The 19,125-nt window shown below is 35.0% G+C and overlaps 1 protein-coding gene across 5 annotated transcripts in view; it reads right to left on the bottom strand.

Moving 5' to 3' along the window:
* The window catches only part of LOC142348175 (4-galactosyl-N-acetylglucosaminide 3-alpha-L-fucosyltransferase 9-like), a 29,627-nt gene extending 10,862 nt beyond the window's left edge, over positions 1-18,765 (bottom strand). For 2 of the 5 annotated variants that reach the window (XM_075399449.1, XM_075399416.1), the window contains exons 1-2: positions 18,681-18,751; positions 17,911-18,078 (exon numbers count right to left, since the gene is read on the bottom strand). In XM_075399449.1, coding sequence (XP_075255564.1) covers positions 17,911-18,032 — 122 coding nt within the window. In that variant the 5' untranslated portion in view covers positions 18,033-18,078; positions 18,681-18,751. Of the gene's footprint in view, positions 1-17,910; positions 18,092-18,680 lie in introns of all 5 variants that reach the window. The other 3 variants (XM_075399432.1, XM_075399440.1, XM_075399424.1) reach the window with 3 other exon arrangements.
* Between the last annotated feature and the right edge of the window lie 360 nt (positions 18,766-19,125).

Below are 19,125 nucleotides of genomic sequence, written 5' to 3'. Positions count from 1 at the left end.
TAATGGGCAGAGCAGCAGCACAAAATGAGTTCTTTGAGTTGTATAAAAAAGCAAAACCTGAGATAATTTTCGAAGAGTTGAAAGAAAACCAAATAACTCTTTAGCTGGATCAGCAGACTAATAGAGCACTACAAGTGAAACAGACAAAAAGAGATCACAATTTTTGAGGAAAATAAAAGAGATATCATCAAAAATCCATTTAAAAAGAGAAAAAGAATTTTTATCAAAATTTTTTTATGACTAAAATGTTCGATAAACATAAGAAGCGAATGGAGGCTGGGAAAATGCAAATTTTTCAAAAATATTTGAAAAAGGTGTTAAAAAATATTTATACCTTTTGATTGATTTTCTGATTGTCAATGACTTCATTTAAAAAATAGAAATTCAGAACCTGCCCATGAATACAGAATAAAAATTAATTGACGAATTAGGCTCAAAAAATTTGAAAATGACTAAGTGATAGGGAAAACTTGAGAAAAGACTGACAACAGCGCAATTGTACCAAGAATCTTGATAATCGTGGCTTTATAACCACATTCTGCCTAGATAAAACGTACTGAACAATTATCTTGCAACATGAAACCTGGTTGGTCACAAGCGACCCAGAGAGGCACAAGCAACAATAGAAGTTCCAAACTTTAGAAACATTTGCAAAAATTACTAAAAAAGTTGTCGAGACTTCCTCAAAATCAAATAGATGTTGTTAAAACTGACCAAGTATCGCAAACAGAAGCTTTTTTTAAAATATCATGATCCCAACAATTCAAAAAGCTCCAACTGAAAAATTTCGCAAAAATCCTTACTTTTTTATATTTAACTTGACATTACCCAAAAAATATCAAAAGCAGACATTAAAAATTTCAACGATGCGCAATGATTTTCTTAGATTTCGCCAAGAAAAATTTAACTCTCATTTAACAAAAAAACTGCAGATTTTTGATTTCGAAAAGCTCAAGGAGAGACATGTTTTAATTCAGATGCATTACTCACAGGATACAAAGTTAGTTCCAGACCATTTACACCAACCTTATGATGACAGGGATTCATTAATGCACTTACAACTTGACTGTTTCCCAGAATGTCTAATTTCATATATGAAATAATCGAGAAAAAAGCTGAACTTACATGTAAATTTGAGTAAAGCGTAATTAGAAAGCAGTATTAGGCTCACCGTCCGAGATTTTGATAGGGCTAAAAAGTTGGGCGTTAAAAAGTAATTCCATTCTTAGTTTTATAACTGTAGATATCGTGAGTCGATTAAACAGATACAAGCTGAGCTGAAATTGCAGGTAAACATCAAAGCAATATGTCAAGCGTGTGCCTTGAAGTTTTTAAACAAAATGAGGTTCAATTTCGGCACAAATATTTGGCGTAATAGTTTTTATTTGAGGATGATCAAAAACTCAAGCTGTGCCATTCACAAAGAAACGCGTTATTACACTCACTTTTCAATTTTTATAACAAATATTGGACTCATTAGGTTACATCACTATTTTTCAGACATCTTTGAGGTTTGCAGTTAAATAGGATGTTTTAAAAGATTTGATTATATTCGGCCACCAAAATAAAAAATAATGATTCCTTTTACTTGTGAGCTACTCAGCGTAGTTATTATGGATAGAAATGGTTGGTTTCAAATCTATTAGCATACAAGAAGAGCTTTTATTTTTGAAACAAAAATTTCAATTTTTTTCTTTTACCTGTATTGTGCTCAAAGATTTAAAGCTCTAGTAAAGAAAAGACTGATTTTTGCGAAACTCTTATTATTGAGAACTGTTTCCTTAGTCAAACTACATTGAATTTTCGTTTGAGATGCTCTTACATTTCTTATCTTTATTTATACCTTGCTGGCTTTTCAGAAGTAAACAAAATGTCTATGTAAGATTGTTTTAAATTTCTTCTGGGATGTTGAAACAAAAAGGACAAGAGAAAACATGTAGTCCCCCATTCTCTCAGGCCTTTTCTTTGTCGCTATCACTGTCTCGCTTCTAATGAAACTGTGCTAATATACCGGATAAGTTCTTCCAATAGTTTTCCAAATTGGTGGCATATATGAGCAATGTCTCTTTTTCTTATCCAGTCGAACTTTAAAGTTTTGCTTACCCATCGTAGCTAAAAAGTACAGACACACTTTTTAGCCCATGAAATTTAAGCAACACTAATTTTTTTTATCGGAGGTTGAAATATTTATTACCAATTGGGCGTTGCTGACAAAAACTGGAATGAAAACAATAAAAAGAAACAAGGTAAAGAATAAAAGTTAGAATAAATAAAGAGTAAAAAAGGTAGAGATTTTAAGATTTACACAAGTTTGCTCAAAAACGCAACAAAAAATTTTGTAACCTTATAAAAAAACAATTAACCAAAAGACAAAACCAAAAAATTAACATTTTTATTTTTCCACTTGTTCTGTTTTAAAGAATTAATTCTTTTGTTGTTATAACCAATACAGTTTTGTGCAAGCAAAACCAAAATAAAAATTATTAAAGCTCGAACTAAAACAAATTAAACATAATACTCTAAATTCTTATGAAAAGAAAAGTAAAAAAAATGTACTTCCTTTTAATCACTGTTTGTTATTTTTAGAAATACAAACTTTGATTTCGTTTTCTACTCTTTTATTTAGCCAAAAAATTCCAAATGAGAAAAGATACTCCGCTTGCACAAGAAAACAATGAAAAGAAAAGACAAGAATGAAATACAAATTTTAACATCTTCCTGGTTACCTGGATTCTTGAACAAACGATTTTGATATCAAAAAAGGGTTTGTGGGATGTAGACTATTTAACCGACGAGGCACACGAGAAAATTTATTAAATAAATTTTCTTTTGCTTTTTTGTGTGGGCAATTGAGCTAAACCTGAAACCCGCATCCAATAGTTCCATCAAAGCTTGATTTTGTTGACAATTTTTAGAATTGATTCAAAATGGATACTTGAGACAAGAGCAAGTAAATTTTGTGAGAAGGAGAAGGAAAAAGCTGCTTTTAATATCTATTTTCCGCCAATTAAACTTTATACTACAACTGACTTTCTGATTTAAGTTCTCCTTCGGCTCTGAGTTGACAAGTTACTTCAATCAGCAGACAGTTTGAGGCACTCACAACTTTTTGTTGTAAGATTTGAAGATGAAGATAAAACCTCCAAGCAGAAATACTGCTTAGAAAAGCAGAAATCACTATTTTCATGTCATAATCGGTGCAAGCTCGAAGAAATAACTTGTAACTCTGCCTCCCATCTTATGGGGAGCTTTATGAATATTAAAAGTGCTCAATTGTTTTTAAGGAAAACTCAAAAGTATAAATAAAGGAAAAAAACATTTACTTGATGAAAGAACAGAAAATGAGTTTTTTTAATTTACAGACGTAAATTTACAAGACTGCCTGTTCTATGCAGTTGATCTTATTTTAGTGGTAGGCCCACGTAACGGAAGCTCTATAAGAGTCTATTCGATATATGCATTTAAAACAGAAATTTGTTTAGTCAAATAGAATTTTTATTCGTCTTTGGTTTTGGAAAATAACAGCACTTGAGAACGCACTTGACTTTTTACCAGTGTTCTCAAATTTTGAAAATTTTCCGGCAATAACGCACAAACTGAATGTTGGCATATTAACCAAAATGTTATCCTTTTAACTGCTCCGTTATTATCGACTGAAGTTCGGTTGATTTTAAAAATAATTTCTCCTTTTATCCAAAATTGATTGAAAATGGAATGGTCAGACAATGGAACTTTTGTTTCATTGGTCTGTAGAACCTCAATTGCTTGGATAGAAAACTAATTGGATAGAAAACCTCAATTGCTTGGATAGAGATCGACATAGAGTGAAACTGGTTTTTTGCAAAAAAGACTATTTTTCAAAAAATTGAGTTGTACGTTTATGCCTTTTCTAGAGACTTGATCAGTAATTTGAATAAAAAAATGTTAAGACGGTAAAATTAGTTTATAGAGCTCTTAATTGATCAATATAATCATGTCCAGTTGCTTATTTGTTTGCCCATATTACTTGAAAACGGATCAGGGCGATTTGTTTTACAATTGATTGCGTGTGCTATCTCAGGCTAAGTTATAATTTTGAATTATTTTTTCTTTTGAACTTTAAATTTCAACAACTTCATCCGGCAAAACAATATTGAATTGACTGTTTTTTTATATTCCATTTGATTAAAAATCGTTGTCAAATTCGCTAAAGAATAGAAGATTGATTTTTAGCGTTTTATAGAACTGATATGCAAAGCAGCTTTTCGTCACAAAAGTTTTGCGGATCAATTCTGTTTCGGCCTCCCCACCTTAGTGAGCTCATATTTTCTACGCCCCCCAGGAGCAAATGCTATTTTCATGCATAGTAACCTGCTATATAACAACATATAATTTGTAACTGGGGGCGTAAAAAAACACTGGGGGGTAAAACAGAATAGATCCAGTTTTGCATACTCGATACGTAGTTTTTTTGTTTAACTCTTTCTGCTTGTAAACACCAGGGCAACATTTTTTATGATCTTTCTGGAAATGACAAATGTCTGACAAAGTGGTTACATTGATGTCGAGATCTTAATTTTTTTCTTGACACGTAAATCTACTTGGAATGACTATAACATCAAAGCAGGATAAGTGCTGACCTACTCTTCAAAAAACGTATATTGAATGAAAGAAGAACTGAGCCTAGAAATGAGAAACAATGGGCTCGGAAAACCGTTTTTAAAAGTCTGATAAGAAAATTCAAAAACAACAGTGAACATTAAAACTAAATTGCCATACGTGATCAAATAATCACAATCGAGAATCCACTATTTTGTTCAAAAATCATTTTTGTACAAAAGTTGAAAATTAGAGTGAAAAAATTTTGTGCCACTTAAGAGCTCGAGTTTTCGCTTCATCTCTCGCTTTGGCGTGACCAAAACCGCTATTCTAATTTTGTTTCGAAATTAATCAAAATATAAGAAAAGAATTTCAATAAAATTGAAAGAATTCCGGAAGCAACTTGAAGTTGAAAATTGCCTGCCCTCTATAATTTGATGAACCTTCTGTTGAATTAGTTTGTTAGGAGAAAACGAAACCGTTGTTAGTATATTCTTGGATTTAGCCAAAGCTTTTAACTCAATATCTCACAAAATTTTTCTCGAAAAAATTACTAAATATGGATTTAGTACGGAATCAATTGCAATGCTAGAATCGTTTTTGTCTAACAGAAAACAATGCGTAAAGAACGGCATAGATTATTCGAACTGGGTGACAATAAATCACGGAGTACCTCAAGGAACAGTTCTCGGACCTTTAATTTTTTTAATATATATCAACGACTTCCCTGAAAAAATGAAAAAAAGAGAGGACGTTTTACAGTTTGCAGATGACACATGCATTATTTGTCATTCCAAATCCGATGAAAATCTCTTATGCGAAATTAACAGTGTATTTGAAAGTACTGACAGTTATATGAGGCAAAATATGCTTTAAACAGAGATAAAACAGAAATTGTGGTTTTTTCAAAAAATGGTGAATCAAAAATTGAACAATTTCATTATAATGGAATTTTCATAGAGCCAAAAACAAGTTGTCGTTATTTAGGTATAATGATTGATAACAATCTAAATTTTGACATTCAGCTGAACAAAACATTAACAAAAATGGCAAATGCTATTAGGTCAATTTACTTAGTAAGACATTTTCTACCGCTAAAAGCAAGAATCGTTCTTTTTAAATCACTTGTTTTGTCCCATCTCAATTTCAGTGCAATTTTTTTTCAATCGTTGTCGGTTATGTCACTTCAAAGAGTTAATAAACAAATAAATTGGGGAATAAAGGTTTGCCACCTGCGCAAAAAGTTTGACAGTGCAAGAGATCTATTACTGAAAGACAAAATTTTACCAGCAGAGCTTTTCATAAAAAAAGTTTGTCTTCTTAAATTTTTTGACCTCCTCTCACAATATAAACAGAGTAGTCGAGAAACCAAAAACTCCTCTTTCGGGATTCTTGAAAAGTACGAATTGACCAAAAACTGCAGAACTGTCCAGTTTTTTCCAAAGAATAAGTGCCAATCCAAATGGAGTGACAGGTCACTGATCAGAAATTTTTCTAGGAAATGGAATAATTTGCCAATTGAAATCCGAAAAGAGAAAACTAAAAACAAATTTAAGGAAAAACTAAGCAGCGAAATGGTCAAACTGCATGAACGTGTTCCAATAGATAGACAAGTAAGAGGCTTTAGGAAATTTTTCTACTGAAGTATAAAGACCAAACTATTCATATATTTACGAGGCGATTTTGAAAATGTAAATATTTAACCAAACGTTCTTGTTGTGGTTATAACTTTAAATTTACATTTTTGAAGATTAAAAAAAAAATTATTCTAATCAATATGAAAAAAAAATTATCCTGAGAAAACCCTGAAAACAACAACCGATGACACATCTGATGAAATTTAAATTCAAGTTGCGATTCCAAGACAACAACAACACAACCAACTATTGGCAATTGGCCATAAAATATAGTGAATTTTCATTAACAAATGACTAGCAAATGATAGAAAATCCAACGATAACGGTTCACACAGAAACAAAACCGTGGAAAAGGAAAAAAAGGACAATGCGAAAAAAATGTTGAACCAGCAAAATGCGCACACAAAAGGTTATACAAAAGGCTGAGATGCTTCTTCCCAATTGGCATTCGATGAAAACTTTCTCTTTTTTAACTCGAAGTGTCAGTCACCCAATACCTGGAGAACATATTAAGATAATATGGGCAACGAAAACCTGACAAAATGTAGATTTTTTATCATATAGTTTAGTCATTTAATCCCATTCCCTTTCAGTAGCAACTTCTATATAAGAGGTCCCCCGCTAAAAATTGCGCCAGTAAACTTTGAGGGAGAAGCAAACAAAACAAAACAATTCAAAATTAAATTCAATCATATCGGAAGAAATCAAAAACAGCTTGTACCGCTATTTTCTAGCACAAAATCCCACAAAATCTCTTTCAAAAATATTGCAAAAGGACACAAAACAGCTAGAAAACGTTCAATGTGGCAAAAATGTAGAAATAATTGAAACTTGAGTCAAAAATGTATATTTTTGCTTCACATTGGTAAAATGCTCTCATAGGTACTATTACCAGTTTCGCCGAATGATTCAAGCACTTTTTGTCATACGGCAATGGATACTCTTCATATATCCATATCCGTATTTAGTTCAATTATTTGTTGTAAGTTCCATTTGAAGGGCGAATGCCATTTCAGGTCAGTTATTGTCAACTTCCTCCCATTTTTAGCAGTATTGTACATTCATCCTCTCTGTGCAGGAAATTAACTTGTTCATGATATAAACAAATCTTAGAGTTGCTTCCGTTAATCGTGATTAAAACTTGAACAAACTTTCTTTCTTAAAATTGTAACTTTCATATTTTCAATCTGCAATTTGCAACGCTAGAATTCAGTCTAATTCAATTCTTGCATAACGCCGCTCATTTAACCTCAGTACTGTGAAAGTAGCCATTCGCACCGCGATTGACTAGTCTAGAAATTTGATAATAAACTCAATCAAATAGATTGCCATTTGCGACGTGATCTCCCATCTCAGTAAATAAAGTGCCATTCGCAACTCAATTTGATATACTCACTGTGCGTGAGTATAACATGGCGCAGCCAGCAGCGGACTCCAAGAAGACACCACTCCACATAGAAGCATTTTGGGAGAAACTGACGGCAACACCCCCCTGACGTGGAACAAATGGACACAGCAATGGAAACTGGCTCTACTTGCTAAGGAAGGGATACAGTTAGACACCCTGTTAGACGATCCTCCAGCAACAGTGACTTACCCACCTGAACCCGTCTATGAAGAACCGGTAGAAAACCACACACAAGCGACGGAAAGAGATCGAAAAGTTCGAAATCAGCAATTGAAAGTAAATTGGTATAACCGTTGTAAAAAAGTTGAAGAAATTGGGATTCTGTGAGGAGACAAACCGTGGGGAATTTGTGAGCAGAAAATAATATCGTTGCTCTATTTGAGCATTGGAACAGAGGGACGACGAATTTTCAAGAGTAAATACCCCCATTTTCAGATAGAGAAACAACCCTCCATAGATTTGTGGCAGGCAATGGAGGACTCATTCACAAAGGTTCGTAATATAACTTACGATCGCTTCGTTTTCTACTCTTGTAAGCAGCAAAAAGGAGAGTCAGTGGAAAGTTTCTATGGTCGTCTCATAGAATTGGCGGAGAATTACAATCTGGGTAGTGAAGAAACTACATTGATCCGTGATGCATTCATATTGAATATGCTTGATCACGAGACACAGAAGGAATTGTTGAAAGAAACAGTAGAACCACCAAAAGCATTGGAGATCGCTATACAAATGGAGATGGGAGCGCAGAATCAACAGAAAGTAAACCAAAACTTGATGTCAGGTACTTCATCTGTAAATTTCATTAATAGTAACCAAGTCCGCAATCGCAACGCGAATGCACCTCGGGCTAAACGAGACTTTACACGCTACCCAACTGTTCCTCAAAATTACCAATATAGAAGTGTTTGTACGAAATGTGGTCTCCGCTGGAGTCACACCCATAAGCAGATTTGCCCCGCGAATGGCAAGAAATGCAATAATTGTGGTATTGTGGGTCATTTCGCCCGAAAATGCCGCAAACCGAAAAAGTCGCAGAATCCAATACATAAAACTCAAAACACGAATGTCAACCAAATTGACGAATCCCGGGAAAAGAGTGATGATGAAGAACCAGTCAATTATATAACAAGCTATCAACAATTGTACGAACAGGTGTATGATTCAAACTATGACAGTGATTCAGATGACTATGTGGCAGCGATCTCCTCTGATTCGGTGCACCAATTGGAACCACTAAACGTTGAAATACAACTGGGGGAAATAAAAACCTCTGCAATGATTGATTCTGGAAGTGCAGTCAGTATCATAACAAGAAGTTTAGCGAACAAAATCAACCGATCGACAAAATCAGCCAAATGGACAAATGCAACAGAAAAAAGGAACTTGAAGACTTTTTCAAACGAACCTATCAAAGTCCTTGGGCATTTGAAAATCACAGTAATCTACAATCAATGGAAAGACACATCAGCAATGTTGACTGTGGTAGACGATGGGCACAAAAACATAATTGGAAGGGACCTGTTCGCTACCTTGGGGCTTGCAGTTGTTCACTAGCAACCAGAAACTGGTAAATGTGTTTATAACATCAATAATTCTGTATGTAAAATTAAAGAGACAATCGCGACGCAATTTCCACATCTAGTATCAAGAATTGGCTTATCCAAAACACATGTAGCGAAATCAAAGTTTCCTCAAAAGTTTACAGCAAAGCATCAAAAAGGTTGACGTGTTCCGATTAATCTCCAACCTAGAGTGTCAGAAGAATTAGAAAGATTACAAACTGAAGGTCATATCGAAAAACTATCTAGTTGCTCTGACGAATATTTTATCTCTCCGATTGTAATCACAGTGAAAAAAGACCAATCGATAAAACTAGCATTAGATTTCAAAGTATTAAATAAAGAAATACACAAAAATAAATATCAAATGGCTAACATCGAAATGTTAATTGACACCATATCACAACACCTTACAGATACACAAAACGGTCAACAAGCATATTTCACCACAATAGATTTAAAGTATGCATATTGCCAACTAAAATTGCATCAAGACACAGCAAAACACTGTAATTTTAATATCATATGTGGCCAATCTACCGGTACATATAGATTCAAAACTGGTTTTTATGGTCTTACAGATATGCCGGCAGAATTCCAAAAAGCTATGGATTACACACTCATAGGCTTGCAAAACTCATATTGTTTTTTGGACGATATCATAATCGTTAGTACCGGCACTGAAGCAGACCATTTAGCATATTTTTTCAAATGTCTTAAAAAACTAGATGACGACAACTTAAGAATTAATCTTCAGAAATGTCACTTCGCGAAAACAGAAATAGAATGGCTAGGTTACAAATTCAAACAGACTGAAATATCACCTTTAGAAAGTAAAACTGCAGCAATCTTAACAATACCACCACCAACGACACTGGAAGACATCCACTCTACACACCCAGGAAGTTTCGTCATGCTCTCACTCGCTCAAAATATCTGGTGGCCTTACATCCATAGAGACATACTTGTAACCAGTGAGTGCAAAGCCTGCACGGAAATTGGTAAGAACCTTAAATCAGTGATTCCGCACCGCAAATGGACACCTCTACCTAAATGTAGTGAACCAAACGACGAAATACAAATAGATTTTGGTGGACCAATTTTAAATGAGAAAGGCATAGAACAATACTTTATTATAAGTATAGATAGATATTCCAAATACCTCACAGTAGAAATAGTAAATAATACATCAGGCCAAAACGTAATCAAATTCTTAAATAATTATATATATCATCACGGAGTACCTAGAACTGTTAAATTAGATCCAGCTAGATGTTTTACAGGAAAAAAGTTTGAAACATTCTGTACAGAAAATAATATTACACCTATATATGCACCAGCAAAAGATCATAGAGCAATTGGACATGTAGAACCTATTATTCAAACAATTAAACGATAATTATCTTGCATGAAATCACAATTAAATAAAAAATTTAATTTAGAAAATTCACTTAAAGCAATAATACAACGATTAAGAATATCAAAACAAAAAACAATAAAAACCACACCAATTGAGGCACACTTTGGTAGGAAATGCAACACACCTATATCAAACATCACAACTAAAACTAATAGTAAAAATCTCAATTATAATGCAATACTCAATTATTATTTAGATGAAGATACAATTCCGGGTCGATCTTACCTCTCAGAGGAGCAGTGGGCAGATACAGCCCTATGTTCGGACACGGAGATCGAACGTGTCATGTGCGCCGCGAGTGCTCTTGCAAGAGCTGAGCAAGAGAAACGAAAAGATGGAGAAGAACGTTTTCTCAATTCAGAAGGCGTTAGTCGACCAATTCCCTGCTCGGAACGCAGTGTGCAGGTAAAGTTGGCTCGCAAATTGCACGAAAATCAACGACAGAAGAAAAATCTGGGTGGGCTTTTTGAAGTACTAGCACCAGGAAGCACTGTGTGCAAAGTAAGCCCCACTACAAGCGTGATCAAAGAACCACACAAGCAAGAAGTGCGGGTCAGAAATTCGGATATTGCTAAATTCGGAACTCGGGCAGAAAGAGATACGGACCTTGCACAATACATCGAGAGAAGACCGAAAAAGATCAACGAGAAGACCATCGAGCACAAAATCTACAAACACAAGCGTGATCTTATTCGGAAAAACACAGGCGACAAAAAGATAAAACGCAATCGAAGACAATCGGATGATGTGAGTGTAGTTTCCTCGGGCAGGTCATGCATTTCTTCAGCTAGCAATAGAGCCAGATCGCTAAAAATGAGAATTCCAAAGAGAAATCCAAAACACGACGAGGCATTTCTCAGTCGACCCGATTTAACACAGATCCTTCGATATAGTCCAATCGCACCACAATTGACCTCGTCCAATACATCAGGACCATCTGCGACGCAATTGCCCTCATCAGTACAGCCAACACCGACACCCATTTTGCGAAAAACTACAAGGCGGCAGATAACGATTAGTGACACATCAGATTCAGTTACTTCTTCAGTTCGAAAAAGCAAGCGAACTTTAAAGAAGAAGACACCGAAATCGCAAACCATTATTGAAAAGGTCATAAACACACAAGGCTATTCCGACAATGCACATCAAGTCATTGGAGACGCAAGAAATTCAACTGAATGGGTTGAAGATACCCAAAATCAGCCAAGGGAGATTACAGTTCTCCAAGCTGAAAACGCAGAGAATAGTGATAGTGAATGAACTTGAATAAAACAAAATCTTCATAAAACTTTTATATTTCATCTATTATTTAATATTTTATTACTTAGTAACCGGTGAATATTTATTAATTTTCTGATTTTAATTAGTAAGTTTATTTTCTCTCAAAGTGGCGGAAATGTCATACGGCAATGGATACTCTTCATATATCCATATCCGTATTTAGTTCAATTATTTGTTGTAAGTTCCATTTGAAGGGCAAATGCCATTTCAGGTCAGTTATTGTCAACTTCCTCCCATTTTTAGCAGTATTGTACATTCATCCTGTCTGTGCAGGAAATTAACTTGTTCATGATATAAACAAATCTTAGAGTTGCTTCCGTTAATCGTGATTAAAACTTGAACAAACTTTTTTTCTTAAAATTGTAACTTTCATATTTTCAATCTCCAATTTGCAACGCTAGAATTCAGTCTAATTCAATTCTTGCATAACGCCGCTCATTTAACCTCAGTACTGTGAAAGTAGCCATACGCACCGCGATCGACTAGTCTAGAAATTTGATAATAAAATCAATCAAATAGATTGCCATTTGCGACGCGATCTCCCATCTCAGTAAATAAAGTGCCATTCGCAACTCAATTGGATATACCCACTGTGCATGAGTATAACATGGCGCAGCCAGCAGCGGTCTCCAAGAAGACACCACTCCACATAGAAGCATTTTGGGAGAAACTGACGGCAACACCCCCCTGACGTGGAACAAATGGACACAGCAATGGAAACTGGCTCTACTTGCTAAGGAAGGGATACAGTTAGACACCCTGTTAGACGATCCTCCAGCAACAGTGACTTACCCACCTGAACCCGTCTATGAAGAACCGGTAGAAAACCACACACAAGCGACGGAAAGAGATCGAAAATTTCGACATCAGCAATTGAAAGTAAATTGGTATAACCGTTGTAAATAAGTTGAAGAAATTGGGATTCTGTGAGGAGACAAACCGTGGGGAATTTGTGAGCAGAAAACAATATCGTTGCTCTATTTGAGCATTGGAACAGAGGGACGATGAATTTTCAAGAGTAAATACCCCCATTTTCAGATAGAGAAACAACCCTCCATAGATTTGTGGCAGGCAATGGAGGACTCATTCACAAAGGTTCGTAATATAACTTACGATCGCTTCGTTTTCTACTCTTGTAAGCAGCAAAAAGGAGAGTCAGTGGAAAGTTTCTATGGTCGTCTCATAGAATTGGCGGAGAATTACAATCTGGGTAGTGAAGAAACTACATTGATCCGTGATGCATTCATATTGAATATGCTTGATCACGAGACACAGAAGGAATTGTTGAAAGAAACAGTAGAACCACCAAAAGCATTGGAGATCGCTATACAAATGGAGATGGGAGCGCAGAATCAACAGAAAGTAAACCAAAACTTGATGTCAGGTACTTCATCTGTAAATTTCATTAATAGTAACCAAGTCCGCAATCGCAACGCGAATGCACCTCGGGCTAAACGAGACTTTACACGCTACCCAACTGTTCCTCAAAATTACCAATATACAAGTGTTTGTACGAAATGTGGTCTCCGCTGGAGTCACACCCATAAGCAGATTTGCCCCGCGAATGGCAAGAAATGCAATAATTGTGGTATTGTGGGTCATTTCGCCCGAAAATGCCGCAAACCGAAAAAGTCGCAGAATCCAATACATAAAACTCAAAACACGAATGTCAACCAAATTGACGAATCCCGGGAAAAGAGTGATGATGAAGAACCAGTCAATTATATAACAAGCTATCAACAATTGTACGAACAGGTGTATGATTCAAACTATGACAGTGATTCAGATGACTATGTGGCAGCGATCTCCTCTGATTCGGTGCACCAATTGGAACCACTAAACGTTGAAATACAACTGGGGGAAATAAAAACCTCTGCAATGATTGATTCTGGAAGTGCAGTCAGTATCATAACAAGAAGTTTAGCGAACAAAATCAACCGATCGACAAAATCAGCCAAATGGACAAATGCAACAGAAAAAAGGAACTTGAAGACTTTTTCAAACGAACCTATCAAAGTCCTTGGGCATTTGAAAATCACAGTAATCTACAATCAATGGAAAGACACATCAGCAATGTTGACTGTGGTAGACGATGGGCACAAAAACATAATTGGAAGGGACCTGTTCGCTACCTTGGGGCTTGCAGTTGTTCACTAGCAACCAGAAACTGGTAAATGTGTTTATAACATCAATAATTCTGTATGTAAAATTAAAGAGACAATCGCGACGCAATTTCCACATCTAGTATCAAGAATTGGCTTATCCAAAACACATGTAGCGAAATCAAAGTTTCCTCAAAAGTTTACAGCAAAGCATCAAAAAGGTTGACGTGTTCCGATTAATCTCCAACCTAGAGTGTCAGAAGAATTAGAAAGATTACAAACTGAAGGTCATATCGAAAAACTATCTAGTTGCTCTGACGAATATTTTATCTCTCCGATTGTAATCACAGTGAAAAAAGACCAATCGATAAAACTAGCATTAGATTTCAAAGTATTAAATAAAGAAATACACAAAAATAAATATCAAATGGCTAACATCGAAATGTTAATTGACACCATATCACAACACCTTACAGATACACAAAACGGTCAACAAGCATATTTCACCACATTAGATTTAAAGTATGCATATTGCCAACTAAAATTGCATCAAGACACAGCAAAACACTGTAATTTTAATATCATATGTGGAGAATCTACCGGTACATATAGATTCAAAACTGGTTTTTATGGTCTTACAGATATGCCGGCAGAATTCCAAAAAGCTATGGATTACACACTCATAGGCTTGCAAAACACATATTGTTTTTTGGACGATATCATAATCGTTAGTACCGGCACTGAAGCAGACCATTTAGCATATTTTTTCAACTGTCATAAAAAACTAGATGACGACAACTTAAGAATTAATCTTCAGAAATGTCTACAGAAATGTCTTCGAAAACAGAAATAGAATGGCTAGGTTACAAATTCAAACAGACTGAAATATCACCTTTAGAAAGTAAAACTTCAGCAATCTTAACAATACCACCACCAACGACACTGGAAGACATCCACTCTACACACCCAGGAAATTTCGTCATGCTCTCACTCGCTCAAAATATCTGGTGGCCTTACATCCATAGAGACATACTTGTAAAAACCAGTGAGTGCAAAGCCTGCACGGAAATTGGTAAGAACCTTAAATCAGTGATTCCGCACCGCAAATGGACACCTCTACCTAAATGTAGTGAACCAAACGACGAAATACAAATAGATTTTGGTGGACCAATTTTAAATGAGAAAGGCATAGAACAATACTTTATTATAAGTATAGATAGATATTCCAAATACCCCACAGTAGAAATAGTAAATAATACATCAGGCCAAAACGTAATCAAATTCTTAAATAATTATATATATCATCACGGAGTACCTAGAACTATTAGATTAGATCCAGCTAGATGTTTTACAGGAAAAAAGTTTGAAACATTCTGTACAGAAAATAATATTACACCTATATATGCACCAGCAAATGATCATAGAGCAATTGGACATGTAGAACCTATTATTCAAACAATTAAACGACAATTATCTTGCATGAAATCACAATTAAATAAAAAATTTAATTTAGAAAATTCACTTAAAGCAAAAATACAACGATTAAGAATATCAAAACAAAAAACAATAAATACCACACCATTTGAGGCACACTTTGGTAGGAAATGCAACACACCTATATCAAACATCACAACTAAAACTAATAGTAAAAATCTCAATTATAATGCAATACTTAATTATTATTTAGATGAAGATACAATTCCGGGTCGCTCTTACCTCTCAGAGGAGCAGTGGGCAGATACAGCCCTATGTTCGGACACGGAGATCAAACGTGTCATGTGCGCCGCGAGTGCTCTTGCAAGAGCTGAGCAAGAGAAACGAAAAGATGAAGAAGAACGTTTTCTCAATTCAGAAGGCGTTAGTCGACCAATTCCCTGCTCGGAACGCAGTGTGCAGGTAAAGTTGGCCCGCAAATTGCACGAAAATCAACGACAGAAGAAAAATCTGGATGGGCTTTATGAAGTAATAGCACCAGGAAGCACTGTGTGCAAAGTAAGCCCCACGACAAGCGTGATCAAAGAACCACACAAGCAAGAAGTGCGGGTCAGAAATTCGGATATTGCTAAATTCGGAACTCGGGCAGAAAGAGATACGGACCTTGCACAATACATCGAGAGAAGACCGAAAAAGATCAACGAGAAGACCATCGAGCACAAATTCTACAAACACAAGCGTGATCTTATTCGGAAAAACACAGGCGACAAAAAGATAAAACGCAATCGAAGACAATCGGATGATGTGAGTGTAGTTTCCTCGGGCATGTCATGCATTTCTTCAGCTAGCAATAGAGCCAGATCGTTAAAAATGAGAATTCCAAAGAGAAATCCAAAACACGACGAGGCATTTCTCAGTCGACCCGATTTAACACAGATCCTTCGATATAGTCCAATCGCACCACAATTGACCACGTCCAATACAGCAGGACCATCTGCGACGCAATTGCCCTCATCAGTACAGCCAACACCGACACCCATTTTGCGAAAAACTACAAGGCGGCAGATAACGATTAGTGACACATCAGATTCAGTTACTTCTTCAGTTCTAAAAAGCAAGCGAACTTTAAAGAAGAAGACACCGAAATCGCAAACCATTATTGAAAAGGTCAGAAACACACAAGGCTATTCCGACAATGCACATCAGGACATTGGAGACGCAAGAAATTCAACTGAATGGGTTGAAGATACCCAAAATCAGCCAAGGGAGATTACAGTTCTCCAAGCTGAAAACGCAGAGAATAGTGATAGTGAATGAACTTTAATAAAACAAAATCTTCATAAAACTTTTATATTTTATCTATTATTTAATTTTTTATTACTTAGTAACCGGTGAATATTTATTAATTTTCTGATTTTAATTAGTAAGTTTATTTTCTCTCAAAGTGGGGGAAATGTCATACGGCAATGGATACTCTTCATATATCCATATCCGTATTTAGTTCAATTATTTGTTGTAAGTTCCATTTGAAGGGCAAATGCCATTTCAGGTCAGTTATTGTCAACTTCCTCCCATTTTTAGCAGTATTGTACATTCATCCTGTCTGTGCAGGAAATTAACTTGTTCATGATATAAACAAATCTTAGAGTTGCTTTCGTTAATCGTGATTAAAACTTGAACAAACTTTCTTTCTTAAAATTGTAACTTTCATATTTTCAATCTCCAATTTGCAACGCTAGAATTCAGTCTAATTCAATTCTTGCAAAACGCCGCTCATTTAACCTCAGTACTATGAAAGTAGCCATTCGCACAGCGATTGACTAGTCTAGAAATTTGATAATAAACTCAATCAAATAGATTGCCATTTGCGACGCGATCTCCCATCTCAGTAAATAAAGTGCCATTCGCAACTCAATTGGATATACTCACTGTGCATGAGTATAACAACCTTTAAAAGAAAAAATGAATTTGAAAAGAAAAACAGGTTAGAAAAGGCAGCATGATACCAATTTTTTTGGTCTTCAAGTGAGTTTTTCCATACCCAATTTGCAGCTTGATAAGAAACCTTTTCCTTCTGCTCTGCGATAAAAAGACGTTCTATCATTACTCCTCTTCGAATCATAAAAAGACAGAGCGCCGGTAAAATTCAAATTCTTTGAATTGTATTAACATTGAAAAAATTAGTTGACTCAAAACAAGTTGGATGCGCAAGGCTCAAACAAAATTTGAAACAACCTGTTTTCAAGAAACCCTTAAAACGTACATCAAACGAATTTAATAAAATTAGTATAATTTCTCACTGAGCTCACAAATTGACAATTTTTTTACAGAAAATCATCAAAAAATAATGACCAGGAAATTTCCGAGCGACGTTGAATGCAACACAAGCAACCAACATAATTCTAAAAATTGTTCTCTCGGTCTGTTTGTTTAAAATTCAATATAAATTTCCCCTTTATGTATGTGGGTTTTCAAATAGTTGTTTTCTTGCCTTATTTTCCCTACTGGTTTTGGCGTAGCTTTGATGCAATGAAGAAGCCAAGATAACAATATGTAGCTGATGACCAGTAAGAGTAACCGAAGCCAGAAGATAAGTTTCGACAATCGTAACATAGCTCAAGCTCAAATTTTTGAGTAATTGCGAAATGAGAGTCTTGTTCTAACACTTAAATCTGCTAATGATACAATTTTTGATACAGTTTAGGTAAAATGACTGCTTTTTGAAGCCTTTAGCTTTCATCACAAAAAATGGTTTCCCACTGCATCGAAACTTGATTTACCTTGACAAGGCGCCTCTTGCAAAACTTGAGACACCAACCTTTCTTATCTATAGTTCTTGGTATAAGAACTTGCAAGTTGAATGGTTAACTTGTAAGTTTCAGTCGAAAATGAAAAGCACATTAAAATGAAATTATGTTTTAATTTGATATTAGGAAATTATTAGTTATATTAAAGTGGGACAAGTGGAAGCCTCAGAAGATTGTTTACAAGATTGTTAATATTGAATGTTTCTGTGCAGAAAAAGACGAAACCCCAGAAAAAATTGATTTCTCTATCAAAATTTGCATTCAGCTTTTTTTTTGCTGTGGCAGTCATCTTGCAAAAAGATTCATCAACTTTTAAAATCTCATCCCAAAAATCACCTTTTAGAATTTTGCAAAAATATAAAATTAATTGTCAAATTTCAATTTCTCCAAATCTCTGATGTCGAAGGTCGGGCTATGTCTCTCTTATTTAGCAGATTCATATGCTGAAGACAACGATAAATAGAAAAGATTTTTTGTAAATTATACAAGTGAGTACGCGAAGCTCTACTGCTTCGTGTAAAGGTTTAGAGTTCTGGTATAGTTTCTACTTGTTAATTGTTTGTTCATGACTAAATAAGTTTGTGTATTATGTGTTATTCATCTCTGTTGTTTGAATATGCGTGTAATTTAGCCTAGGTAAAAAAATTGTTGATAGTTTTTAGCTTTCAATGGTACGTAAATGATGAAAAGCGTTTAAACGTTCTGCATTATATATATATATATATATATATATATATATATATATATATATAACAAATGCTGAATTATTTAAAAGGAGGAAATTAAGAAATTAAATCTAAATGTCTCTTTACGGCTAAAATTCAGTTTCCAGATTAAGTATCATCCTCTTAGAGCCAACCGTCGTTTCGGTAAAAAAATTATTTGGTTTACTTTGGACA

This window comes from Convolutriloba macropyga, chromosome 1 (genome assembly GCF_964194025.1).
Source record: "Convolutriloba macropyga chromosome 1, txConMacr16.3, whole genome shotgun sequence".
Taxonomy (NCBI): Eukaryota; Metazoa; Xenacoelomorpha; order Acoela; family Convolutidae; genus Convolutriloba; species Convolutriloba macropyga.
The sequence above is the reverse complement of the archived record's forward strand: the minus strand, read 5'-3'. Positions and strand labels throughout refer to the sequence as shown.